The sequence below is a fragment of the Oryctolagus cuniculus genome, chromosome 18 (assembly GCF_051225735.1).
Source record: "Oryctolagus cuniculus isolate XC-2025 breed Fujian yellow rabbit chromosome 18, ASM5122573v1, whole genome shotgun sequence".
NCBI lineage: Eukaryota > Metazoa > Chordata > Mammalia > Lagomorpha > Leporidae > Oryctolagus > Oryctolagus cuniculus.
This window is the reverse complement of record NC_142884.1, coordinates 15,097,279-15,123,059: the sequence shown is the minus strand read 5'-3', so window position 1 is coordinate 15,123,059 and position 25,781 is coordinate 15,097,279. Positions and strand designations below refer to the sequence as shown.

At 61.0% G+C, this 25,781-nt stretch overlaps 1 protein-coding gene across 4 annotated transcripts in view; it reads left to right on the top strand.

The window, feature by feature from the left end:
- The window catches only part of SPTBN4 (spectrin beta, non-erythrocytic 4), a 78,908-nt gene that overhangs the window by 26,984 nt on the left and 26,143 nt on the right, over positions 1-25,781 (top strand). For 3 of the 4 annotated variants that reach the window (XR_011383932.2, XM_070062202.2, XM_070062200.2), the window contains exons 7-20: positions 1,360-1,475; positions 2,989-3,101; positions 3,198-3,385; positions 3,455-3,572; positions 3,814-3,972; positions 4,845-5,147; positions 5,777-5,927; positions 8,225-9,143; positions 10,237-10,374; positions 14,233-14,983; positions 16,178-16,380; positions 20,052-20,142; positions 23,980-24,126; positions 25,054-25,317. Coding sequence is in view for 3 of the 4 variants with exons in the window: in XM_070062202.2 (XP_069918303.1) it covers positions 1,360-1,475; positions 2,989-3,101; positions 3,198-3,385; positions 3,455-3,572; positions 3,814-3,972; positions 4,845-5,147; positions 5,777-5,927; positions 8,225-9,143; positions 10,237-10,374; positions 14,233-14,983; positions 16,178-16,380; positions 20,052-20,142; positions 23,980-24,126; positions 25,054-25,317 (3,661 nt within the window). In the remaining variant the exon portion in view is untranslated. Of the gene's footprint in view, positions 1-1,359; positions 1,476-2,988; positions 3,102-3,197; positions 3,386-3,454; positions 3,573-3,813; positions 3,973-4,844; positions 5,148-5,776; positions 5,928-8,224; positions 9,144-10,236; positions 10,375-14,232; positions 14,984-16,177; positions 16,381-20,051; positions 20,143-21,062; positions 21,368-23,979; positions 24,127-25,053; positions 25,318-25,781 lie in introns of those variants that run through there. The other variant, XM_070062205.2, reaches the window with a different exon arrangement.

Genomic DNA, 25,781 nt, shown 5'->3' with positions numbered 1-25,781 from the left:
ATGCATTCCATCCGGGTCATGTCTGCTGTGAACACATGGGTGGACATATGTGTTCCCTCACCGAGATGTGTGCACACACGGGAACATGCACCTGCTGCTTCAAGTCCACTGTGGGTATGCACAGCCCCTCTCCCTGTACCTGGCTCCCTCCCAGCTCACATGTCCATCTCTCAGGGCCTGGTGCTGACCCGGCTGTGGCTCGGGCACCTTGACATGCTGTGCCCACAGCATGACAGACTGGGGAAACCGAGGCTCAGGGACTGGGAGGGGCATGCCCTGCTGTGTGTGGGGCCGAAGCCAGAGCCCAGCATTGTCTGCCGTGGGCACACATGTACTCATGACCCCTGCCTCTCACATGCCCATGGGGCAGCCTAGATGCACCTCCCACAGCAAGAGGCAAGCTGTCACCGGAGTCCTTAGAATGCCCGTAGCTCAGGCCGGCACCGTGGCTCACTAGGCTAATCTTCCACCTGTGGCACCGGTACACCAGGTTCTAGTCCCGGTCAGGGCGCTGGATTCTGTCCCAGTTGCTCCTCTTCCAGTCCAGCTCTCTGCTGTGGCCCGGGAAGGCAGTGGAGGATGGCCCAAGTGCTTGGGCTCTGCACCCGCATGGGAGACCAGGAGGAAGCACCTGGCTCCTGGCTTTGGATCAGCGCAGCGCGCCGGCCGTAGCGGCCATATGGGGGGTGAACCAACGGAAGGAAGACCTTTCTCTCTGTCTCTCTCTCACTGTCTAACTCTGCCTGTCAAAAAAAAAAAAAAAAAAAAGAATGCCCGTAGCTCATCGTGTGCTTCCAGTGGACCAGGCGTTGTGTGCGTCTTCCGCTGAGTTCTGTTAATATTCAGTGGACTTCGAGGAAGCCGTCTTTATCCCCATTTTAGAGTCGAGGAAAACAAGGCACAGAAAGATCAGGTAGCATCACTCCCTGCCCAGATGTGGCCCCAGTGGCGCTTGATCCCAGGCTGGCCGGCTCCAGGCCTCACACGTCTAAGCACTGCATGATGCTGTGTGCAGATCCATCTAGAACAACACGCATGTGCCAGACACACACCTGCCTTCACACAGTGTACACAGGACCCAAGCACACATGCACTGCCGGTTCATTTCACAGACTCCACAGGCAGGCACCACGTGGCTCGCATGCACACAGGCCAGCTCACACACGTCCAGCAACAGAAGCACACACACACACCCAGAGAGCACAGAGACACAGCCAAGACCATCATGCTCACCTCGCTCCCCACGACACCCACCCCCTCTTGGCTTGGGCGGGGCCCAGATGAGGGTATCTCATCGTCGGCTTTGACCCTGGGCTCTGGAGCCTTCCTGCTGCCTGCCTGCTCTGTGCCCCTGCTCAGGCCCGACCTCGTGGACTTCAGCAAACTCACCAAGTCCAATGCCAACTACAACCTGCAGAGAGCCTTCCGCACCGCTGAGCAGCACCTGGGGCTGGCCCGGCTGCTGGACCCTGAAGGTGAGCCCCACGTGGCCCAAGCACCGACTTCCCCTTGGGGGTCCCAACCCTAGAGCCCCCCCCAGAGTCTCCCCAACCTATTCCAGCACCAGCCCAGATCCCCCAGTCACCCCAGATCCTGCTTCTCCCAGCCTCCTCACCTTCCTCATCTCCAGTTCCTTTCTCTCCCCACCCCCACCTCCCCTCCTCACTTCATCCCCTCCTCCTTAGACCATCTCCCCCATATTGAACCCCCTCTACCTCCCATCCCCAGCACTGTCTCCGCGGTCCCCATCCCTAACACCAACCCCATCCTCAGCATTGCACCCAGCCCCAGTCACATCTCCCACTGTGACCCTGTTGCTGTGCCCAGCACAGGGGCCAGCCCCACTGTTTACACAACCTGTTCCCCTACCTGTGCCCACCCACAGCTCTGTCCTCATCCCTAAGTCCTCTCCCACTCTCAGTGCCCCCCAGCCCCACCCCTTACTTCCCCATCCCTGATCCTCACTCCCAGCCCAGTCTCCCCTCCCTGAGGTCACATCTACTTTGTGCTGAGCACATGGCCAGGAACGTCACTCGAGACCAGGCTGGGAACAAAGCCTCGGGGAGATGAGCTCCTTGGCCCAGTCACACTGAGCAGTAAACAGGACTTTAGGGTCCCAGGGTGCATGGACTGGATGAGTACTCCACCTGCTGTCACTATGTGGCTGGCACATAGTAGGTGTTTGTGGGTGTCAGTTTCATGAAATGCTGAAGAGGAAGGGCCACGTGCGTGTAGTGTTGTGTTTTTGACATCAGAATCCGTTGAGTGCCTCCCCTGTGCCAGTCCATTCTCCCTGATACTTTCAGTGTTCCTCAGAGGCAAGGACTTACAGTGGAAGAACTGAGGCTCGGGGACATTGTGTCCATTCCCTAAGGACAGAATGCTAGAAGTGCCCCCAGAGCTCTTATCCTGGCTTCAACCCTCAGCCACCATTTGCATACTTAGGAAATATTAGTTGAGCTCTCACACTGTGTGGCGGGCATGCCAGGAATAGTGATTAAAAAAAAAAAGGCGTATTTTTTGTCCTGCTGGAGCTCAAACTCTACATGATGAGTTAATCACACCAGTGAATATTTACTCTCAAGTTGTGGTTCCTTCCGGAAAGGGAATGATGAGATGTTATGAAAGAGACAGGAGGAGGTCCACTGTAGCCAGGGCGAGCAGGGAGGCTGGTCTGAGGAAGTGGAAGTTGAGTTGAGCCACGAAGGATGCGTGGAAGTAGAAGCGGGAACAGTGTCCAGGCAGTGAGGACGGTGTGTGCAAACGCTCTGGCCAGGACAGTTAAGCTGTGTGTTCAAGAAACAGCTGCAGGTAATTCCTCCGTGGCTCACATCCATCAAGCACCATTTATCCCCATGTGATAGATCCCCACTGGGCAGATGCAAAAACTGAGGAGCAGAGAGGTTACCTCGGCAAGGCCACGGGTCCTCCCACCCTCGGCCCCTCTGAGTGCCCACCGCCGTGCCCTCCCGCTCCCGTCCCCTACAGATGTGAACATGGAAGCTCCAGATGAGAAATCCATCATCACCTACGTGGTCTCTTTCTACCACTACTTCTCCAAGATGAAGGCTCTGGCTGTGGAGGGGAAGCGGATTGGGAAGGTACAAAGAGCCACGGGAAGGGGCGGCTGGGAGCCTGGGAAACACCTGAGGGCATACGTGGGGTGGGGCTGACTCCGCCTCCCTCTGCCTGGTCAGGTCCTGGACCAGGTGTTGGAGGTGGGAGAGATCATAGAGCGCTATGAGGAGCTCGCAGCCGAGCTGCTGGCCTGGATCCACCGCACCGTGGGCCTCATCAGCAACCAGAAGTTTGCCAACTCGCTGAGTGGGGTGCAGCAGCAGCTACAGGCGTTCACGGCCTATTGCACCCTGGAGAAGCCAGTCAAGTGAGGCCCGGCTCAGGAGGAGGGCGGGGGAGGCACGGAGGCCAGGCCCCTAAGCTCATGCCCCTGTAGGTTCCAGGAGAAGGGGAACCTGGAGGTGCTGCTCTTCAGTATCCAGAGCAAACTGCGAGCCTGCAACCGGCGCCTCTTTGTGCCTCGGGAGGGCTGCGGCATCTGGGATATTGACAAGGTGAGGTGGGCAGGGCTGCACGGCAGGGTTACCTAGACTGTACACTGCTCAATGAGCCATTCACTTTGTGGACAACACAGGCACAGGTTTCTAGCAGTAAGGTGTCGTGAGGAGCAGCTTTTTCTCTTCTACTTTGCAAAAAGGTGTCACGTATGCTATGAGTGGCCTCAGATGGAGAAGCCAGGGCCATTGCATGGCAAGGAGTTGTTGGAATCTAACTGTCTTCTCCCATCTTTCCCAGGCCTGGGGCCAGCTGGAAAAGGCAGAACACGAGCGGGAAGCTGCCCTCCGGGCTGAGCTGATCCGGCAGGAGAAGCTGGAGCTGCTGGCTCAGAGGTTTGACCACAAAGTGGCTATGAGAGAGAGCTGGCTGAATGAGAACCAGCGCCTGGTTTCCCAGGTACGAGGTGTAGGGCTCGGCTCTGGGGGAAAGGGAGTGAGGGCAGGGCTGATGGCCCTGGGATTAGGGAGGGAGATTTGACGTCTTAAGCAACAGAGAAGAGTTGGATTAGTCTCCTAGCTGACAAATGACGGTGTGAATGGAGACTGGATCTCCAAAGTGATGGGTGGGTGAGGGGAGTGGACCCGGCATTCACAGTATTGGGACAGTGAGACCGGTCTCCAGGGCAACTAGACAGAAACATGGGGAATGTTTAAGTACACCTTAGTACAGGGATGTTGTATTTTGTGCACAGGGCAACTCAGGAGGGTAGAATTAGTCTCCTAAGTAGCAGAGTAGGATAGACTTCCATGACAGTGGGAGAATAGGGCATTTTTCCTGGGTAAGAAATTTAGGGTTAGACATGTGATACAGCATGGTGGAACCGATCTCTGGAATTACATGAGAGAGTGAGGCTGGTCTCTAGGGTAGCAGAGGAATGAGGGGTTGGTCTCCAGGGTAACTGGGGAGAATAGGATGGGTTTCTGGAGTAACTGGAGGGTAGGTGGGCCCAGTCTCCAGGGCAACAAGGAGGGGATGGAGCTGGTCTCCAGGATAACTGTGGAGAGGTGAGACTGTATCCACAGTAACTGGGGAGGGTGGGGTTTATCTCCAGGGTAACAAGTATAAGTGGGACTGGTCTCTTGGCAACTGGAATGTGGGTTGGGCTTATCTCTGGGGTAACAGGGAGGATGGGACTGGTCTCTATGGTAACCAAGGTGGGAGTGACTGGTTTGCAGGTCAAAGGGGAGAGTTTTCCAGGGTCATACAGGGTCAAGGTAACAGGTGGACTGCTGAGGCAGCATGGGTATCTGTGGCCTATACTGCCCCAGGATAACTTTGGATATGAGCTGCCAGCAGTGGAGGCAGCCATGAAGAAGCACGAAGCCATTGAGGCGGACATTGCAGCCTACGAGGAGCGGGTTCAGGGTGTGGCAGAGCTGGCCCAGGCGCTGGCGGCTGAAGGCTACTATGATGCCCGGAGGGTGGCAGCCCAGCGTGACAGTGTCCTGCGCCAGTGGGCCCTGCTGACTGGGCTGGTGGGCGCCCGGCGGACGCGGCTCGAGCAGAACCTGGCCTTGCAGAAGGTCTTCCAGGAGATGGTGTACATGGTGGACTGGATGGAAGAGATGCAGGTGGGGGCCGAGCATGGGGCTGGGGGTGGGTGGTCAGGTCTTGGGGGACAGGGAGGGAGCTGACAGAGACATGCAAGGAAGGGGGGAAGGGGCGGAACATGCAGAGATAGCCAGGGAAACGGAGAGAAAGAGCAAGTGAGAGTGTTAGAGAAAGAGAGAGACAAGAGAGGGAGGACAAGAAAGACACAGAGACACATAAAGAAATGGGAGAGAGAGACACAAAGATAGCACAAGAGCTGGGGCAGAGACAGTGAAATTAAGCCAGAGGAAGATAGTGATGATGAGAGAGAGAGAAAGAGAGAGAGAGAGAGAGAAGGAGCGAGAGAGAAGAATCTAGAAGGGCAACCTTGAGGCTGCCAGTAGAAATCTGTGGTGCAGAGAGAGGCTTACTAGGGAATAGTAAATGCATGCAGAAATGGAGACAGAAATGGTGGGACCAGAGAGAAAGATACAGACGCATAGGGGCAGAGACAGAAATTGGGGGTGATGGAGGTGGGGGAGGGCAGAGCCCAGGAGACAGCTCAGAGCTGAGAGTGATGGCGCAGAGCAAGGGACAGCCGGGAAGAGGCGGGCGGTCTGAGGGCCAGCGCCAGAGGTATGCGCAGTGCTCCCCTTCCCCGCCCCTGCAGGCACAGCTGCTGTCCCGGGAGTGTGGGCAGCACCTGGTGGAGGCGGAGGACCTGCTGCAGAAGCACGGGCTGCTGGAGGGAGACATCACGGCCCAGAGCGAGCGGGTGGAGGCCCTCAATGCTGCTGCCCTGCGTTTCTCCCAGCTGCAGGGTGAGTCGGGCTGGAGACCCTCGGGGCCGGCGCTAGCAGAGGCAGAAGCAAGGGCTGAGATCCCTGTGTTGGGGGCGTCTAAGCAGAGCTAGGATCATGCTCCTTATGGGGAGCCCTGGGGGCATGAGTGTCGGGAGGAGGAGGCCAGGACGCACGGCTGGTTCCTGCTTTGGAATTCTGCAGTGATCACTCGCTTTAAGTGGCGTACTTGTTGACCTCAGTGATTTTCTTTTCTTTTTTCTTTTTTTAAAGATTTATTTTATTTATTTGAAAGAGTTACAGAGAGAGGTAGAGACAGGTCTTCCATCTGTTGGTTCACTCCCCAAATGGCTGCAACGGCTGGAGTTGTGATCCAAAGCCAGGAGCCAGGAGCTTCTTCTGGGTCTCCCATGCGGGTGCAGGGGTTCAAGGACTTGGGCCATCTTCTACTGCTTTCCCAGGCCATAGCAGAGAGCCAGGTCTTTAAACACCCGATCATGTTTGCATTTCGTAACTCTTAAGGTTGATCCAGGTTAGTGTTTACCGTGTAGCCTGTGGGAACCCAGTGCTGGAGGCGTTCTGTCCTCTGCACTCTCTTAGCTGTGTCCTGGTGGTGAATCTTGTGAGGCCTGCAGCTAAGCCTGCGGGTGCTGCTAAAAGTCCCCGCCCAGAGAATTGTCCCAAGGAGAAGGAAGGGAGCAGGCGTGGGCCCAGCGCTAACAACCTGGCCTGACCCGGGCTGCCAGTTAGCGTCTGGGCTGAGTTCTGTGTATCTCATGGGCAAGCAGAGGCGTGATGGGAGGGGCTGAGCCGCTGGCTCCAGGTCTCAGCCAGGAAGAGGCAGACCACTCCCCTCTGGGGGCAGGGTTCTGCCCCCCACCCCCCCTTAGTGATTTTCATCAAAAACAGTGTGAAGTCACGGATAGGCAGGCCCTGTCCCGCACCAACTGGTGGAAACTCAACTCAGTCGGCTTAGGAAGGAAAGGGGGACGTATTGGCTTATGTAACAGGAACATCCAGGGAGGGCTGGGTTTGGCTTCAGGCAGGGTTGCAGCCAGGCCTGGCTCAGCGATGTTTCTAGGACTCTGTCTCTCTCCACCTCTGGTCTCTGTGTCACTGTCGGGCAGCTCCTCCTCTTGTGTAAATCTGGGGTCAGACAGCCCCGTTACATCCCAGCAGTTCAGCGGACCCGGCTGGAGACAGGCTCCATTCTCTCAGTACCTCTGACAAGCATCCAATGCTCAGCCAGTTGGCACGGCCCCAGGGTGTGCAATGAGCTGATTGGCCACATCTGTGTGATGTGCCCACCTCAAGACTAGGAGTGGGGCCAGCCCCCTCCCCGGACAGGGAGTAGGAAAGAGAGTGCCCGAACTGAAAGCAGAACACGGACGCTGGTGGGCAAAGGCACAACTGGCACCGCGGAGTTCCTGGTTACTGCTGGCTGTGCCCTCCGGGAGGCTCCCTGTGGTCCCCAGGCCATGTGGCTTTGTTGGCTGTTTGCACACAGCTGGGAGCCTCTCCGTGGGGGAGCGGGGCGAGGGACGCGATTAGCAGCTGGGCTTGTGCTAGCTGAGTGCATGCAGTGTTTTGCTGAGGACCGGATGCTGCCAGGACACGGGGGTGATGAGTCCACTGAGCCCCATATCAGTCTGTCTGGCTGCGGGGCTTGCGTGCTCACTCTTGTTGGCACCCGGCCGCAGTGATGGAGTGGGCTTGGTTCTGTCCTGCTGCCTCCCGGTAACGGTGTGGCTGTGAAATCCCCCCGGCCGGCTGTGCGCGCTGGCTGTGACCCACTAAATGAATTTCACAGCTCTCTGGTCACACACTCGAGGTCCAGGAGGAAGGTGAAGTATTTGAGGAGAGACGAGAGCTCAGGTCAGCAAGCAACAGGGAAGGGTGGGTACTTTAAAACCCGGCTCAGGGCAGAGACGTGGCACCCAGGCCACACATGTATGCAGACTCTGCGACGCTCTGAGGCCACCTGTCGCCCAGCCAGTAAGTTCCCACACGCAGGCCACAGCTCTGGGCTCCACCCTGGGCTGGGCAGTGTGCAGACAGACCCAGGCCCTGCCCCCATGGAGCACCCAGTCCAGGGAGCGGTACACAGGGGCTGTGACACCCCACAGTAGTCAGGGCTGGGATGGGAGAAGAGAAGCCTGAGAGGGGCCCGAAGAGGTTCCCACTCCGGCCTCGGGTGTGTCAGGGAAGGCTGCCTGGAGGAGGGCACCTTACCAAGGGCAGGGGAGGCAGCCTGCGCCACCGTCTCCTGGGCGCTTGCTGGCCCGTGCCCAACCTGGCATCCCCCACTTCTGGCCCAGGCTACCAGCCCTGCGACCCTCAGGTCATCTGCAACCGTGTGAACCACGTGCATGGCTGTCTGGCGGAGCTGCAGGAGCAGGCAGCGCGGCGGCGCGCGGAGCTGGAGGCCTCGCGGAGCCTGTGGGCGCTGCTGCAGGAGCTGGAGGAGGCCGAGAGCTGGGCGCGCGACAAGGAGCGCCTCCTGGAGGCCGCGGGCGGCGGCGCGGCGGGCGGCGCGCACGACCTGTCCAGCACCGCGCGCCTGCTGGCGCAGCACAAGATCCTGCAGGGCGAGCTGGGCGGGCGCCGGGCGCTGCTGCAGCAGGCGCTGCGGCGCGGCGAGGAGCTGGCTGCGGCCGGCGGGGCCGTGGGCCCGGGCGCCGAGATGGTGCACTTGGCCGGCCTGGCGGAGCGCGCAGCGAGCGCGCGGCGCCGCTGGCAGCGGCTGGAAGAGGCGGCGCAGCGGCGGGAGCGGCGGCTGCAGGAGGCGCGGGCGCTGCACCAGTTCGGCGCTGAGCTCGACGGGCTCCTGGACTGGCTTCGCGACGCGTACCGCCTGGCAGCCGCTGGCGACTTTGGCCACGACGAAGCGTCCAGCCGCCGCCTGGCGCGCCAGCACCGCGCTCTCACTGGGGAGGTGGAGGCGCATCGCGGGCCCGTGGGTGGCCTGCGACGCCAGCTGGCGACACTGGGGGGCGCCAGCGGGGCCGGGCCGCTGGTGGTGGCGCTGCAAGTGCGCGTGGTGGAGGCGGAGCAGTTATTCGCCGAGGTGACTGAGATGGCCGCGCTGCGGCGCCAGTGGCTGCGGGACGCCCTCGCCGTCTACCGCATGTTCGGCGAGGTGCACGCGTGCGAGCTGTGGATCGGCGAGAAGGAACAATGGCTGCTCGCCATGCGCGTGCCCGATTCACTCGATGACGTCGAAGTGGTGCAGCACCGGTGAGCGCGCGCCTGTGGGACTCCCAGGTCCCCTTTCTCACGCACCCAGTCTTGGCCTTCATTGGTCTGATAGTGCCCATGCCTTGTGACTGTTCTCCAACTGCCCCAGCCTCTGTGCATCTCAGTTTGCCTATCCATAAAATGGGCTGCTGTTAGGCCCCATCTGGCAGGCTGCTGGTGAACAGTGAACCAGTGAATGCCTGGCGGTGCCGGGAGCACGGGCCACTGTTGCTATGAGGCTTATACTCACCTGGCCGGAAATCAGCCACCTGAGCTCCTCCAGGTCACCCAAGCCTGACCCCTCCCTGGGACTCCCGAGCGCCGGGCACAGATGCCACATCCCTTGCTAATCTAATGGTCCAGGCCCTTGTGGCTCTCTCTTTGCTCTCTGTGCTTTAGCACCCCCTCCCCCCAGGGACATCTTGCATAGCTGACTTGCTGTTGGCCGACGTGGCGATGAGTGAGTGGCTGAACGCTGCCACCCTTTCCCTGGGAGCGCCCTGTGTGTCCCTCCACCCATCCCACAGGCCTTGTGCTGGGCACTGCTGGAAGCAGGCCTGCTCCTTGCCCCTCCTGCTCACACCATTCCCCAAGTGTTTTAGGCCAAGGAGGATCCCCGCAGCCTGAGCCCCAGGGCTGCCATGGGGAGTGGGTACTAGTGGTGGCCGGGACCCCAGAGTGGCAGTCGGGGTGGGAACCCGGATGGGACAGGACTGGACCAGAGCCGGAAGCCAAGCACATAGGCCATGGGGGCAGTTGTCCAAGGCACAGGCGTCAGGCCGGGGGGTGGCAGGGCTGCCCCTGAGCTGTTGCATGGGAGACCCCGAGGGTGGTCTGAGTCACAGTGGTGTGAAAAGCCCCCAGAGGGCCTGGGGCTGGAGACGGGTTTTAGAGGTGGGGGCAGGGCTGTGAGCGCATGTGAGGGACCCAGGACAGAGCGCCCAGGGCCGCGGCACTGCAGCGGCCGGCAGAGGGGCCGGGCACTGAGGCCGCAGAGTTCCTGGTGGAGGCTGGAGCAGGCAGTTCCCTAGAGGCCGAGGAGCGGGCATGGCCCAGGCCTGGGCCTCTGAGCTCCTCCATCCTCCTCCTGCAGATTCGAGAGCCTGGACCAGGAGATGAACAGTCTGATGGGCCGTGTCCTGGACGTGAACCACACGGTGCAGGAGCTGGTGGAAGGCGGCCACCCCAGCTCGGAGGAGGTGCGCTCCTGCCAGGACCACCTCAACAGCAGGTAGGCGGGGCTGGGGCTGGGAGGCCTCCCTGATGTCTCAGCAGCTCCTGCCATCGCCGCCGCCACCTGCACTCAGCCACGGACCGGGACGCTGAGTCAGCCGAATCGGGAGAAAGGCGGCGACGCCCAGTGCTGGGCTGATGCAGTGGGCGTTGCTCGTCCCTTGCTGCATTAGCTTGTTCAGACAGGACCTGCCGAGGAGCCACTGTCCACTGGGAGCTCTTTCAAGCCCTTTATGCTACCTGGGTTCATCCCCATATCCTAGTGAAGTGAGAATTTGGAACTTGCTAAACACAACAGCTCACAAGCCTGGTTCCCTGGGCGCACACTTGCTGTTCTGTGGGTGCAGGTGGGGTTCGCAGATGGAGGTGCAGACGCCAAGAGGGGAAACCTTTGTCTAGGAGGACGCCGTGTCCTGCGTAGGAGTTGGTTCCAGTTCTGTCTGAATCCAGAGTGGGGCTCCTCATCACTGCCGTGGCAATGCTAGGGACAATGCTAGGGGCTAGTTAGAGAAGAGGAACCAGGGCTCAGAGAGGTGGAGGTCCTGGCCCAAGGTCACACAGCCAGGTCGGGCGCTTGAAGTTGTGTGCGTCTGAGTCCAGAGACATTGCTCTTCACTGCTTTATGGCACCATCCCAGGAGCCAGGGGCTTATCTCTTTAATTTTTTTTTTTTGACAGGCAGAGTGGACAGTGAGAGAGAGAGACAGAGAGAAAGGTCTTCCTTTGCCGTTGGTTCACCCTCCAATGGCCGCCGCGGCCGGCGCGCTGCTGCCGGTGCACCGCGCCGATCCGATGGCAGGAGCCAGGAGCCAGGTGCTTTTCCTGGTCTCCCATGGGGTGCAGGGCCCAAGCACCTGGGCCGTCCTCCACTGCCTTGCTGGGCCACAGCAGAGAGCTGGCCTGGAAGAGGGGCAACCGGGACAGAATCCGGCGCCCCGACCGGGACTAGAACCCGGTGTGCCGGCGCCGCAAGGCGGAGGATTAGCCTAGTGAGCTGTGGCGCCGGCCTGTTATCTCTTTAATTTTTAAAAATATTTATTTGTTTGAGGGCCGGCGCCGCGGCTCACTAGGCTAATCCTCCGCCTAGCGGCGCCGGCACACCGGGTTCTAGTCCCGGTCGGGGCGCCGGATTCTGTCCCGGTTGCCCCTCTTCCAGGCCAGCCCTCTGCTGTGGCCCGGGAGTGCAGTGGAGGATGGCCCAGGTGCTTGGGCCCTGCACCCCATGGGAGACCAGGAAAAGCACCTGGCTCCTGGCTCCTGCCATCGGATCGGTGCGGTGCGCCGGCCGCAGCGCGCCGGCCGCGGCGGCCATTGGAGGGTGAACCAACGGCAAAGGAAGACCTTTCTCTCTGTCTCTCTCTCTCACTGTCCACTCTGCCTGTCAAAAAAAAAAAAAATTTATTTGTTTGAAAGGCAGAGTAACAGAAAGGGATAATCTTGCATCTGCTGGTTCTCACCCCAAATGGCCGCAGTGGCTGAAGCTGGGCCAGGTCGAAGCCAGGAGCCAGGGGCTTTGTCTGGGTGTCCCACGTGGGTGCAGGGGCCTAAGGACTTGGGCCATCTTCCACTGCCTTCCCAGGCGCGTTAGCAGGGAGCTGGATCGGAAATAGAGCAGCCGGGACCCTAACTGGCGTCGGTATAGGACGCTGGCAACACAGGCAGCACCTTGACCCGCCATGCCACAGCACCAGCCCCACTGTCAGAGATTCAAAAGCCTCTGTTGCAGGCAGCGCTGTGGGGCAGCAGGCTAAGCCGCTGTCCGCGATGCCAGCGTGTCACACTGGAGTCGAGGCCTCGCTCTCTGCTTCTGACGCAGCTCCCTGCTAACGCACCTGGGCAGGTAGCAGAAGATGACCTGGGTACTTGGGTCCCTGCCACCCGTGGGGGAGACCCAGATGGAGTTCTGGAAGCCAGGGCTTTAGCCTGGCCCAGCCCTGGCTTCTGTGGCTTCCTCTCTGTCACTCTGCCTTGCAAATAAAAAAAAAAAATCTTTAAAGAATGAAAGCCTCTGTCACCTGGGCAGGTCCCCAAGCAGCAGCGTTGCTTCTCAGTGTCCAGAGGCCCACATGCCGAGTGCTGTAGCCACGCGGTCTCAGTAAACGCTCAGCGAAGTGGACATTGTTCTTCCCATTTTCCAGACGAGCAAACTGAGGCTCAGGCAGGTGTGGGGCTGGCCCGGAAGCACACGGCAGATCTGGCCGGAGCAGACCTCGAACTCTCACCCTTCTGATTTCCACAGTCCACGTCTCTGCCCTTGGGCTGCTTCCAGAGAGGCAGTTATGTAAACTACAGCACAAACAAGATCTTTGGAGACTCGCAAGGCCTTGTGCAAGAGAGAGGCTTGGGAGTGGCTTTAGACTGTGTGGTCAGACACATTTTGAGCCGGATCCTTAGAGGGGAGAAGAAACAGCCAGACAGGAAGAGTGTGGGGCGGGGAGGGGGAGGCACAGAGTGTTCCGGAGCTGGGAGCCGGGGGAGCAGAGGCCCTGAGGCTGGGGTAGCTTGGTGCATTCCCAAGGACTGTCGTCACGCAGTAAGGCTGGCTCTTCGCAGGCCACACCTCCGTTGACTGACACATGCTCTGCACTTTAAAACGTTTATTTGTTGAGAGAGAGAGAGAGAGAGAGAGGGAGGGAGAAGGTATTCATATCCGCTGGCTCATTCCTCAATGCCTACAACAGCCAGAGCTGGGCTGTGGTCAAAGCCAGCAGCCAGGAGCTCACGGGGGTGGCAGGGCCCCAGTGACTTGAGCCATCGCTGCCGCCTCCCAGGGGCTGCACTGGCAGGAACCTGGCGTCAGGAGCCAGAGCCGGGAACAGAACTCAGATACTCTGACATGGGCCACGGGGATCTGAACCACTGGGCTGAATACCCAGTCCCTGCCTCTGCACTTATTATTTTAAAAAAGATTGGTTGATTGATTGACAGGCAGAGCGAGAGAGAGAGCGAGCGCTTCCATCTTTTAGTTCAGCCCATGTATGGCCCTAACAGCCTGGTCCGGGCCAGAGCAAGGCCAGGAGCCAGGAGCCTGGAACTCTATCCAGGTGTCCCACGTGGGTGGCAGGGGCTCGAGCCAGTGCCCACAAATGGGAGCTGGTGTTGCAGGCAGCAGTGTAACCCGCTGTGCCACAGTGCCCGTCCCTCCTCTGCCCTGAGGGGGAAAATACTGAGGACCCTGCAGTTTGCTGTAATGGGTCGTATCTACCAATGTATTAGGGCTTAAGGCCAAGAAACTTTAAAATATTAAGTCTTCTAAAAATAATAGCAAACCTATTATATGTTAGCATAACACACATTTTAAGAACACATTGTATTTTTCTAAACAAAAAATGTGAGAGACCTGGCATTGTTTCTAATTTTTGCAGATCTGTTGAATGTCTGGCTTAAGAGAAGGCAGAACTGGGGCTGGCGCTGGGGCCCCTTGGGGTTGGGCCACTGCTGGCAACCCTGGCACCCCACATCAGAGTGACAGGGAGGCTGGGCGGAGCTTCTGGTCCCAGCTGCAGCCTGGCCCAACCCTGGCCTTGGGGGCCATTCGGGGAGTGAACCACGGCTAGGAGATCTCTCTCTCTCTCTCTCTCTCTCTCGATCTTTCGATCTCTCTCTCTCTTCCTATCAAAGAGAGAAATGGGGGTTGGGCAGTGGGCTGGCCGGCCTCAACCGCAGTCCAGCAGTCTGCCCTGCTGGGGGAGAAGGCAGGGGGAAGGGCAGTGGCGACCTCTCTGGGGTCACTTGCCTGCCACCCCTGCTCCAAGCGAACGGGCTGGGTTCCGTTGGCACCACCGGCAGCCCCCCACCCCCACCCCGCCCAAGAGGAGTCCCTGTCCTCCTTAAGTCGCCCTCTTTCCCCGGGGCAGGTGGAACCGCATCGTGGAGCTGGTGGAACAGCGCAAGGAGGAGATGAGCGCGGTGCTGCTGGTGGAGAACCACGTGCTGGAGGTGGCCGAGGTGCGCTCGCAGGTGCGCGAGAAGCGGCGGGCGGTGGAGAGCGCGCCCCGCGCCGGCGGCGCCCTGCAGTGGCGCCTGAGTGGCCTGGAGGCCGCGCTGCAAGCGCTCGAGCCGCGCCAGGAGGCCCTGCTGGAGGAGGCGGCCCTGCTGGCGGCGCGCTTCCCCGCGCAGGCGGCACGGCTGCACCAGGGCGCCGAGGAGTTGGGCGCTGAATGGGGCACGCTGGCCAGCGCTGCCCAGGCATGCGGCGAGGCGGTGGCGGCGGCCGGGCGCCTGCAGCGCTTTCTGCACGACCTGGACGCCTTCCTGGACTGGCTGGTGCGCGCCCAGGAGGCGGCGGCCGGCGGCGAGGGGCCCCTGCCCGGCAGCCTGGAGGAGGCGGACGCGCTGCTGGCGCGCCACGCGGCGCTCAAGGAGGAGGTGGACCGGCGCGAGGAGGACTACGCGCGCATCGTGGCGGCCAGCGAGGCGCTGCTGGCGGCCGACGGCGCCGAGCTGGGCCCCGGGCTGGCGCTCGACGAGTGGCTGCCCCACCTCGAAGTCGGCTGGCACAAGCTGCTGGGCCTGTGGGAGGCGCGCAGGGAGGCGCTGGTGCAGGCGCACGTCTACCAGCTCTTCCTGCGCGACCTGCGCCAGGCGCTCGCCGTGCTCCGCAACCAGGTGCCGGCTCCGGGAGCGCGGCCTCGGGGGACAGCGGGCACAGGGTGGGGGTGTGGCATGGGGCAGGGTGGGGTGGCTGGGAGTAGGGGGAGGACTCCGGCACAGGGACCTGGGTTTGCGGATCGTCTAGTGTGCGTGTGCATGTGCACGGCATTGCATGGTCCTGATGGCTGGGGCGCGTGAGTGGTGGGGGACTCTCCACCGGGAGTAACGCACCTGAACGGTTCTTGGCGCGGCTTCCTGGGGGTTGCGGGTTATCTGGAAGGAGAGGAGAGGAGAGGATGGGGTGACTGGGGATGGCTGAGCAGGGGGAGCAGTGGGTACGGAAGGACTGAGATGGTGCAGTTGGGTAACAGGCAGAGAGGTGAGGTGTGGGTCAGTACATGGCAGGGCTGCGTGATTGTCATCATTATGGGGGGTGGTCATTTGTGGATGCTCTGAGGAATGGAGCTGGGGCTATGGCTTGAGGAGCCAGAGCTGGTGGTTACCTGGGTACAGCTGACCCCGTGGGAGGTCATCCTGGACGGGGACCAAGTGTCCTGGGTCTTGGCCAATGGAACACCCAGTTTCAGGTGGCCCAAGAGTAGGTGCCAGTGTGCGGGGATCGTCCTGGAAGGAGTGAATGTCCATGCTGGTTCTAGAGGGGACCCTGACCCAGGGATTGTCTGGGGGGGACAGACAGAACCCCGACTCCTGAGGTCGCCAGAAGTGACCTTGAGAGACCCACACATCTCACTAAAGAGAAAACCAGAGAGGGAAAGGAGCTCCTTGAGGTCACACAGCCCCCAGTCCACTGTCCATCAATTAACCACACATTGACCGAGGGTCTCCCCTGCACCGGGCACTGTGCTGGACCCAGGCATTCCTCGGGAAGCAGGACACACGATGCTACCCTCCGGGACCGCCGTGGGTGCATATGGGGAGGAGACAGGAACCAAGCAGGTGCATATATAACACTCTGCCAGGTGTGTGCACTGGGAACTCACACCGCAGAGTGACAGGCTAGGCTGGGCAGTCGGGGACTGGAGCAGAACGAGGGAGACAGCAGCGGGGGTAACTGGAGGGTGAAACTGCCAGGCAGAGACCAGCGTGGGCAAAGGGCCCGTGGCAGGCCTGGGAGGAGGGGCTGGCCAGCCCGGCTGGAGGCCTGGACAGGTGTGCAGCTGACCTGTGCGCCACCCTCCCGCTTCCCAGGAGCTGGCGCTGTCTGGGGTGGAGCTCCCGGGCACGGTGGAGGCCGTGGAGGAGGCGCTGAAGCGGCACCGGGATCTCCTCACCACCATGGAGCTGAACCAGCAGAAGCTGCAGGTGGCCGTGCAGGCTGCTGAGGGCCTGCTGAGGCAGGGCAACGCCTACGGCGAGCAGGCCCAGGAAGCGGCGGCCCGGCTGCTGGAGAAGTAGGTCCCCAGACCCTGGGGGCATGGGGCCCCGGGCGTTGCAGCCGGGGCGGGGGTGGGGGTGGGGGATGAGAGAGGCCAGGGTCCCTCGCGTTGGCGTCAGGAACTCTATCCCCTCCGACTTCTGGGTAATTCCATGTTGCCTTGGATTGCGTGGACGTGGACGTCCCGTGGACAGATAACACGAGGTTGGAAGCCCCCCAAAGATAAGCAGGGTAGACCACGAGAAGTTTCTCTCCCAAACCTGCCCTTAGCAAGGGCGTCTGGGCCTGGCGTCCGTCCCCAGATCCCGCAGCCGGAAGCCCAGTGCAGGCTGTATTCCAGCTTTCCCAGCGGGGGGCATCCCCTGCCACGCTGCCTGTCACTTACCTTTTTTTTTTTTTTTTTTTTAAGATTTATTTATTTGAAAGAGTTAGACAAAGAGGAGGGGCAGAGAGAGAGAGAGAGGTCTTCCATCTACTGGTTCACTCCCCAATTGCTGCAATGGCTGGAGCTGTGCTAATCTGAAGCCAGGAGCCAGGAGCTTCCTACAGGTCTCCTGGGTGCAGGGCCCCAAGCACTTGGGCCATCTTCTACTGCTTTTCCAGGCCACAGCAGAGAGCTGGATCAGAAGTGGAGCAGCTGGGACTCGAACCAGCGCCCATATGGGATGCTGGTGCTGCAGGCAGTGATTTTACCCACTACACCGCAGTGCTGGCCCATGTCACTTACTTTGAATAAGCACCCCTGCCCAGCCCAGCTCTCTAAGAAGTGCCAGAGAGCGTGTCTACGTCCATGTGTTTTTCCTGCCTCTCTTGTGCCTCGTTCTGTTTCTGTCACCCTCTGTAGCCGCTGCCCTCTTGTCTGTCTTGCACTAACCAAGCAAAGCTGTTAACTGAGCATCTACCGTATACCAGGCCCCAAACCAGACACACCGCCTCTACCATGGACCAGGCCTATTCTAACCAAACACACCACCTCTACAGTCAAAAACAACCCGGGCCCTCCTGGAGAGACCTTCCGAGGTCACTATCGCTGTGTCCCTCTAGGTGGCCCAGCTGTCTCCTCACTGGCACAGGGCCCAGCACCCTCCTCCTGCCCTGTCATCTCTCGATGGGAGCAGAGCTGGTCGCTCGGCTCCGCCCTGAGACCTCAGCCCCAGGCCTCGTCCCTGAAATCCACCAGGAACGGGGCTGCAGGTTTCCGAAGGACACTTGGGGGGCGGAATTCAGGTCCTGTGGATGCAGACTCTTCACCCGGGCCCTCTCCAGGCCTGGACCCTGCCCTGCTCTGCCCGCATCCCCCAGCGCCCACCGGATGCCCGGCTCCGTGGAATGAGCAGGAGGAGCCTCAGGACCATTTCTTCCTTCACTCATTCATCTTTTTTAAAGATTTATTTATTTATTCATTTGAAATGCAGAGTGATACAGAGAGAGAGAGAGAGGTCTTCCATCCGCTGGTTTGATCCTCAAATGGCTACATGGCCAGAGCTGGGCCGATCCAAAGCCAGGAGCCTGGAACTCCATCTGGGTCTCCCATGCAGGTTCAGGGGCCCAAGCACGTGGGCCATCTTCTACTGCTTTCCTAGGTGCATTAGCAGGGAGCTGGATTGGAAGAGGAGCAACCAGGACTTGAACCGGCGCTTGTATGAGATGCTGGCACTGCAGCTACGCCGCAAGCGCTGCCTGCTATGCCACAGCACCGGCCCCGCTAACAAATTCTTTAGTCAACCAAACACACACTGAGCCGGAGCTGTGTTCCGGGCCCCCTGTGGGGGCAGTGCCGGCACACAGCGGCCACCGGGGCAGGGGTGACGCCTGCCAACAAGGATGACCAGAGCAGCTGGGATGGGCAGGACACAGACACGGGGGTCGGGGAGCCCAGAAGGAAATCACGACTCACCACCCCGGGCTTGTGCTGGGCCCAGTGGGGGCACAGCAGGCAGTGAGAGCCCCAGGCCCTGCACCCCACTCCAAGTGGCAACCCTCCACACATTTTCCTAGGGCGCAGTGTTCCCACAGAGGGGCAGAACTGTGGGGCCACACAGGGCCAGGTCCCATCCCTCAACCCTGAGATTTGCAGCAAGGCACCAGGCCCCTGCACCACACACCTCAGCTCTCTGGGGACCTGGCCCAGCCTGTGTGCAGTGCTCATGTGAACTCCTGCCTTTCAGGGGCTGGTGCTGTGGCATGGCAGGTAAAGCTGGTAGCATCCCACATGGGCACCGGTTTGAGTCCCGGCTGCTCCACTTCCAATGTGGCTCCCTGCTAATGCACCTGGGAAAGCAGCCGACAATGGCCCAAGTGCTTGGGTGCCTGCACCCACATGGGAGACCCAGAAGGAGTTCCAGGCTTCTGGCTTTGGCCTGCCACAGTTCCAGTTATTGGGGGCATTTAGGGAGCGAACCCAGCAGATAGAAGATACTCTCTCTCTGCCTTTAAGAGACTGTACCCAAATGGGTACAGGGGCCTAAGGACTTGAGCCATCCTCTGATGCTTTCCCAGGTGCATTAGCAGGGAGCTGGATTGGAAATGGAGCAGCGGGGACTTATCTGGGCCCATATAGAATACCAGGATTGTGGGGCGCGGCTTTACCTGCTACACTACAGTGCTGGCCCCAATAAATAAATCTTAAACAAGCAAATAAACAAAGAGACCGAAACACCTGCCTTTCACACAGGAGGCCCAGAGACGGGGACAGCCTCGCCAAGGCCACAGCCAGTCTGAACCCTGTTGTTTCTCAGAGGGCTCTTCCTCATCCCCAGGAGTGAGCGCTGACAGCTGGGCTGGGGCCAGCCCGGAGTGACCGGCTTCAGCTCAGAAACTCGGGCCTTCCCTAGGTCCTGGCTGCGTGCTGAGCGGGGCTGCCCGTGCCTCCTCTCCAGCTTTGCCTCTGTCTCCCTGGAACTCCCTCGGGCACGCTCTGTGCCTTTGCCTCCATCTGTCTGCCCCGCGTCTGTTTCCTGATCTCCCCCTCGCGCTCTGGTTCTCGCTCTGTCTCCCAAACCCTGTCTTTTCCATGTTTGTTCTTTTTGTTTCTCCCATCTCTCATTCTCTCTGCCTCCGCGTCTCTCTTGTCTTCTCTTGTACAACAGAAATGGGCTGAGCACCTACTGCACACCACCTCCTCTCCCTAGGCACCGGGGGTGCACCCAGGGACCCGACAGACAACCCTGCCCCCTGGCGGGGGGGGGGGTCCTCTTCCAGGGTGGGAGCGCGCTCAGTGTGGCGCTGTGACTGAGACAGAGGCAGACAGGCCGGCCTTGCGAAGGAGGTGATGGGGAGGAAACAGCATTCGTTGCAAGGACGAACCGTGCTGAGGTCCCGAGGTGGGAGTGGCTTGTTCAAGGCAGGGCCAGGAGTCCACATCGGAGTTGGGGGCGGGGGATGTGGAGGTCCTGGGCCTGGAGAAGTTAGCACTCTCTCCTCCCTCTGTCCCTGGGGAGGTGGCAGTGGCAGGACGGGCATGCCCCCACCCCTCCATCAGGCCACTGGGGCTCTTTGCCCTGCACTGTGGGCTGGAGGCCAGGCTGTCAGAACACCCTGGGGCTCCCACTCTGGTGCCCCTGGGTCCGTCTGCCTGTGTCTCCGCCGGCGGAATCTCATCGCAGCTCTGCCTGTCCCTCTGCGCTGCCCCTGCCCTCAGCCCCCCTAAACTGGGCCCCTCCGCAGCCCTTATCTCCCCATCCCCAGGAACCAAGAAAACCAGCTACGGGCCCAGCATTGGATGCAGAAACTTCACGACCAGCTCGAGCTGCAGCACTTCCTCCGAGACTGCCACGAGGTAAGACCTCCAGCTGTGGCGGGCTCGGCGACGCCCCCTTTCATAGGGAAGGAGGCGCTTCCTGGCAGAGCGGGGGCGGGGACGCCCCGTCTAAGTGGGTCGCTGAGCGATGCTCACCCCGAGCCGCCAGAGGGCGCGCGGAGCCAGACTCCAGCGCGCATGCTCCGCAGGTCTCAGGCCGCCCACGCGGGCTCCGGGGAAGGAGGGAGGGGCCCCGGGCGCCCCTGGCAACGCCGCGCGTGCACGCCTACGGGTCCCGCGGGGACGAGCGCTGAGCTCACCTTTCTCGCTGGAGATTTCGTGAGAAGCGCTCCGCTCCGGGAGCGAGGGGGCGGGGATGGACCAGAGGCCCAGAGGTGGTCCTGAACCTGCAGGTGTCCAGTGGCCGAGCCCTTTCCGCTAGGGACGCCCTGCGTGCAGGCAGACTTCGTCCCATTTCAGAGCCGGCCCAGGCCCCCTGCTCGCTTCCTCCCCTCCTTCCCCGGCCTGCCGGACAAACTGCCCTGGACTCTGCCCACATCAGAGATGGCCCCGGCCCCAAGCCTCCCACCTGAGCGAGCCAGACGTGGCGCCCGCGTCCGTGATGACTTTGTACCTAAGTTTCCTTCAACCACAGGTCCTCAGGAACTAGGTTCTGCCCGCCCCCTCCCCCGTGAAAGGTGGTCTGGCCTCTCCAGGTGGCACCTGTGAGACAGACCTGGGCCTCCACACCCCACTGCGAAGCCCTGCGCCCCCTCCCCGCTGTTGCAGATGGTTCCGCACTGAGACGGTACAGGGACGCCCCCGCCCCCCCCATGTCCCCTCCCCTCAGATGGCAGCCGGAAACCCGAGCCTGCCCACCCCCCCAGCCGGTCCAGGAGGCCCTTCCAGCCCACCCCCATGCTCCGCATTTGCACAGAGCCGAGTGGCTCAGGCACCAGGCCCCCCGCAGCCCCCTGTAGGGTTGTTCTGGACCGAGCGGCGGTCTGAGGTGGCCCGGAGGTCCCCCAACCCGAAGCTGTCGGGACGGTGGGGATCCCTCCTGCAGCCCGGACCGAGGCCCCGCAAGGAGGCGGGCATGGAGGCAGGCAGGGGGCGCGCGCGGGCGGGCGCGCTGCCGCGGCGCGGGGGCGAGGGAGGGGGCGCGCGTCCGCCGGAGCCGCAGCCGTCGCCGCCGCCGTCGCAGTGGAGGGGCGAGTGCCCGCCCGCCCGCCGCAGGGACGCCCCAACGCCGACGCCGCTCCAGGTCTCGGGGGCGCCCAGGGGAGGGGGCTGGCGCGCGCCCCTGCCGACACGGGCGGGGGAGGGGGCTCGAACGCGTGCTCGCCGCCGGGGCCGTGGGAGGGAGGGGCGGGGGCGGGCCGGGACCCCCGGCCTGGGGGAGGGGCAAGGACGCAGGGAGCTGTCCGCGGTGCTGGTGCGGGCCGGACTGAGGGGCCGCGCCCAGTGGCGGGGAGCGGCTAGGGGGCACATCCAGGGCCATCCTGCTGTAGTCGGGGTTTGCCCTGGGGGTGACGGGGTCTCAGCTTTCCTAGAGGGCTCTTTGGGTATCGTGGGACCCGAGATTGCCCTGGAGTTGGCGGATTCTCCACCTTTAGGGGGTTTCGTCCTTGGTTTTTGCAGACTCCGTGTCAGCTGATGATGGTGGGGGTGAAACACTTTTGGGGGGGCTTCGCCTTGGGCGATGAAGGTCTTGGATAGGTTCTAGGAGTGAGGACTTGGACTTTTGGGGGCTTTTCTTGTTTTTCTGGTGGGGGCTTTACCTTGAGGACGGGGACCCCCGTCTGCACCGTGGGCTGCGTTGCCATTGGGCTCTTCGCTTCCCGTCGGGGACCTGCGAATTGAGTCGGGGGGCTCAGCACCGGCGCGGCTCTAGTGTGCGTGTGCGAGGGCGGGAGTGGGAAGGCGCTCTGGCCCCCCGGGGAGCACGCGCAGAGGACCTGGGTGGGGTTCGACCCGCTGGGGTTTGTCCTTGGCTGTGGCGGCACTGGTCTCCCAGGACCGCTGAGCCGGAGTCCGGTGTTTTTTGGTTTGTTTTTCTTTTTTTTTTCCCCCTGCAGGAGGGAGAAGGATCTTGTGACTGGAGGGGGGAGGAGAGGGGGAGGAGCTAACTCTCCCAGGTGCTGGGTTTGGTCAAGATCAAGAGGCTTGTGGCTTGGGAGATAACTCTTGCTTTTCCGGGGGTAGGGGTTGGGGAGGGTCGTGAGCTCAAGAATCAGCCTTGTGATTGGTGCTGCCTGGGGCTGTGAGGAGCCACTCTTGGGGCCTGCCTTTTGGATGTCTGGTTGTGGTGGCTTTTTCTTGGGGCGGAGTGGCTAGACTTGGCTTGAATGGGTGGAGGGGGGGAGGGACTGGCTTGGAGGTTTTTTTTTTTTGAGATTTAGTTTTTATTTACTTGAAAGGCAGAGTTGCACAGAGAAGGACACACGCACACACACACACACACACACAGATCTTCCATCCAGTGGTTCACTCCCCAAATGGCCACAACAGCCGGGGCTTTGTCAGGCTGAAGCCAGGAGCCCAGAGCTTCATCCAGGTCTACTACGTGGGTACAGGGACCCAAGCACTTGGGCCATCTTCTGCTGCTTTCTCAGGTGCATTAGGAGGGAGCTGGATTGAAAGTGGAGTAGCCAGGTCTTCAAGCAGGGCCCACGCAGGATGCTGGCGTCGCAGGCTGTGTCTTAACCAGCTATGCCACAACACCAGCCCCTTGGGAGATTTAATCTAATCCATGTTGTATTCTGGGGAGGACTGGTTTAGGGACCTAGAAGGTGTCCTTGTTGCCCATGTTCATGGGATTGGCTTTGGTTAGGGATTAGAACTGACCGTGGTCTGGGGAACTGTGGCTGCAGAACCCCAGGGCTGGGTTTGGGGAGCCCCGTGTGCTCATGAGGGTACTGGTTCTCAGCTGTGGGGCTGGGTCCGCTCCACTGTGGAGAGCTGCTTTGGAGGGAGCTAGACCTGACTCCGGTCAGAAAGTTGTTTGGGGTGTTGATTTGGCCATATTGGAGGGGGCTGGTGCTAGGTCGGGGGCTTCATTTTCTGCCCTGGGGGATGGGCAGAGAATCTTGGTTCTTAACCAGGGCAGGGAGCAGGGAGGCTAAACCTGAATTAAGCGGTATAGGTGGGGCTGGCTCCATGGCTCACTGGGTTAATCCTCAGCCTGTGGCGCCAGCATCCCATATGGGCGCCGGGTTCTAGTCCCAGCTGCTCCTCTTCCAGTCGAGCTCTCTGCTGTGGCCCGGGAGGGCAGTGGAGGATGGCCCAAGTGCTTGGGTGCCTGCACCCCCATGGGAGACCAGGAGGAAGCGCCTGGCTCCTGGCTTCGGATCGGCATAGTTCTGGCTGTGGCAGCCATTTGGGGAGTGAACCAATGGAAAAGGAAGACCTTTCTCTCCCTCTCTCTCTCTCTCTCTCTCTCACTGTCTGTAACTCTACCTGTCAAATAAATAAATAAAAATCCAAAAAAAAAAAAAAAAAAGAGGTATAGGTGTTGCCAGGGCTGAATTGGGGGTTGGCTGAATTGGGGTGTGGGGCTTGTTTTAAGGGCTAATATGGCCTGGGGTGGGAGGAAGCTGACCTAGGATCCCTGCCTGGGAGGGTTCCTGTCCTCAGGACAGAAGGGCCAAGGGCTTGGGCGTTTGGGGCCCTTCTGTCCATCCTGTGCCCAGGAAAGAGCTTGCGCTGCAGCCTCCAACACACGGGCCTCCCCTGCTAAGCTTTCTCCATCCCTCCTGCCTCCCCACACCCTCCCACCCTGGCAGCCCAGCCCCTGCCCATGGGACTTCCCAGGAGGGCCAGGGTTGTATCACGTTGGGGGGGGGGGCGGGCTGAGCCCTTCTGTGCCCTGCACAGCTGGATGGGTGGATCCATGAGAAGATGCTGATGGCGCGCGACGGCACACGGGAAGACAGCCACAAGCTGCACAAGAGATGGCTCCGGCACCAGGCGTTCATGGCCGAGCTGGCTCAGAATAAGGAGTGGCTGGAGAAGATCGAGAGGGTGAGGATGCGGGGGGCGCAGGCCCGCCTGCGGCTGCCGTGCTGCTGGGCTCACACCCTGGAGCAGTCCACATCAGCTCCACAGCGCCTCCCAGCTGCATGGCTTTGAGTGACTCGTGTCACCTCTTTGAGCCTCAGCTTGCCCGTCTGTAAAATGGCCAGCATCTCCTTGAATGGTGCTCATAGCCCCCTGTTAAGTATTTCCTATCTTTCCATAGCTTCCTCCCTTGCCATTTGGGGCATTTAAGATAGAAGGTCATGGGGAGTAGCCGGAGAAGCCCTGGGAAACCCAGGGTTAAAGTCACCTTTGGATTCTCATAGCCCTGGGTGCTCACTGCCCAGCCGTGGAGCCTTGGGGAACCGTGTCAGCCCCTGGAACCGGAACTGCTTCCTTGGGCTCTTGTGCACCGACAGTGCCTGGCGCTGTGGTGCCTGCGGGCTTGTTTGTGATATGTAATCCAATATGTGTCGGTCTGGCCCACCGAGGAGCTTGACTTCCGTCTCGGAGGGGGCTCAGAACTTCCCCGACCTCCCCTGGCTGAGCCCCCGGGCTTGCAGCCCGAGATGCCCCCACTCTTCCGATTCCCACAGAGAAACCCAGGTTAACCGGTGGCGCGTGGCAAAGGCAGCCGTCCCAACTCGGAGTGAATGGAAGTTCAGTCTCCCTCGCTTTCTTCTGCCTCGGCCCCCTCTCACGTCATCTGCATGGTGCACGCCCCTGCTTCTGACTGTGTGTCCCCTCCGTGTCTGTCACTCTCCTCCCCTCCGTCCCCTTCCCCACGCCGCTGTCTTCTCTTCCTTCTTGTCTCTCCCACCTCTGGGCCTATCTCCGGCTGTGCCTCTCCCAACTCTCTTCCCCTGTGTGTGTCCGTCGCCCCCACCGCCTGCCCCTGACTCTCCTCTCCTGTTCCCCACCTGCCTGGGCCAGGAGGGCCAGCAGCTGATGCAGGAGAAGCCGGAGCTGGCGGCCTCGGTGCGGAAGAAGCTGGGCGAGATCCGGCAGTGCTGGGCGGAGCTGGAGAGCACCACGCAGGCCAAGGCCCGCCAGCTGTTCGAGGCCAGCAAGGCCGACCAGCTGGTGCAGAGCTTCGCAGAGCTGGACAAGAAGCTGCTTCACATGGAGAGCCAGCTGCAGGACGTGGACCCCGGAGGGGACCTGGCCACCGTCAACAGCCAGCTCAAGAAGCTGCAGGTGAGGCCCCGCGGCCAGGTGGCGGCTCCCTGCACGGTGCTTCACACAGAGGGACTTGAACGCAGGGGTTTGTTGCAAATGCATGGGAGGGGCCGGGAGAGCAGAAAGGAAGTACCGAGGCCGAAATGATTGGCAGCGGCTGCTGTCCGTCAGGGTGTGGGGCCCAGTGGGAAGAGGCAAGGCCCAGAGGCGGCAGGTAAATAACCAGCACGCTGGCGACTTCTTAGGACCCTGGCACCTATGCTCTAGATGGGAAAACCAAGGCCCACAGGTAGAGATGACTGCACAGGATAGTGATGCCGCTCACTGAGCACTTCCTGTCCCGCCTCTGGAGTGAGCCCTCCCAGGCTGTTCCCAGCAGCCTTAGCAGGTCGGTGCTGTTGCAGTGCCCTGTCTTGCCAGTGGGGATGCCGAGGCACAGAAGGCGACGCACCTGCCCAGGGACACACGGTAGCCAGTGTCTC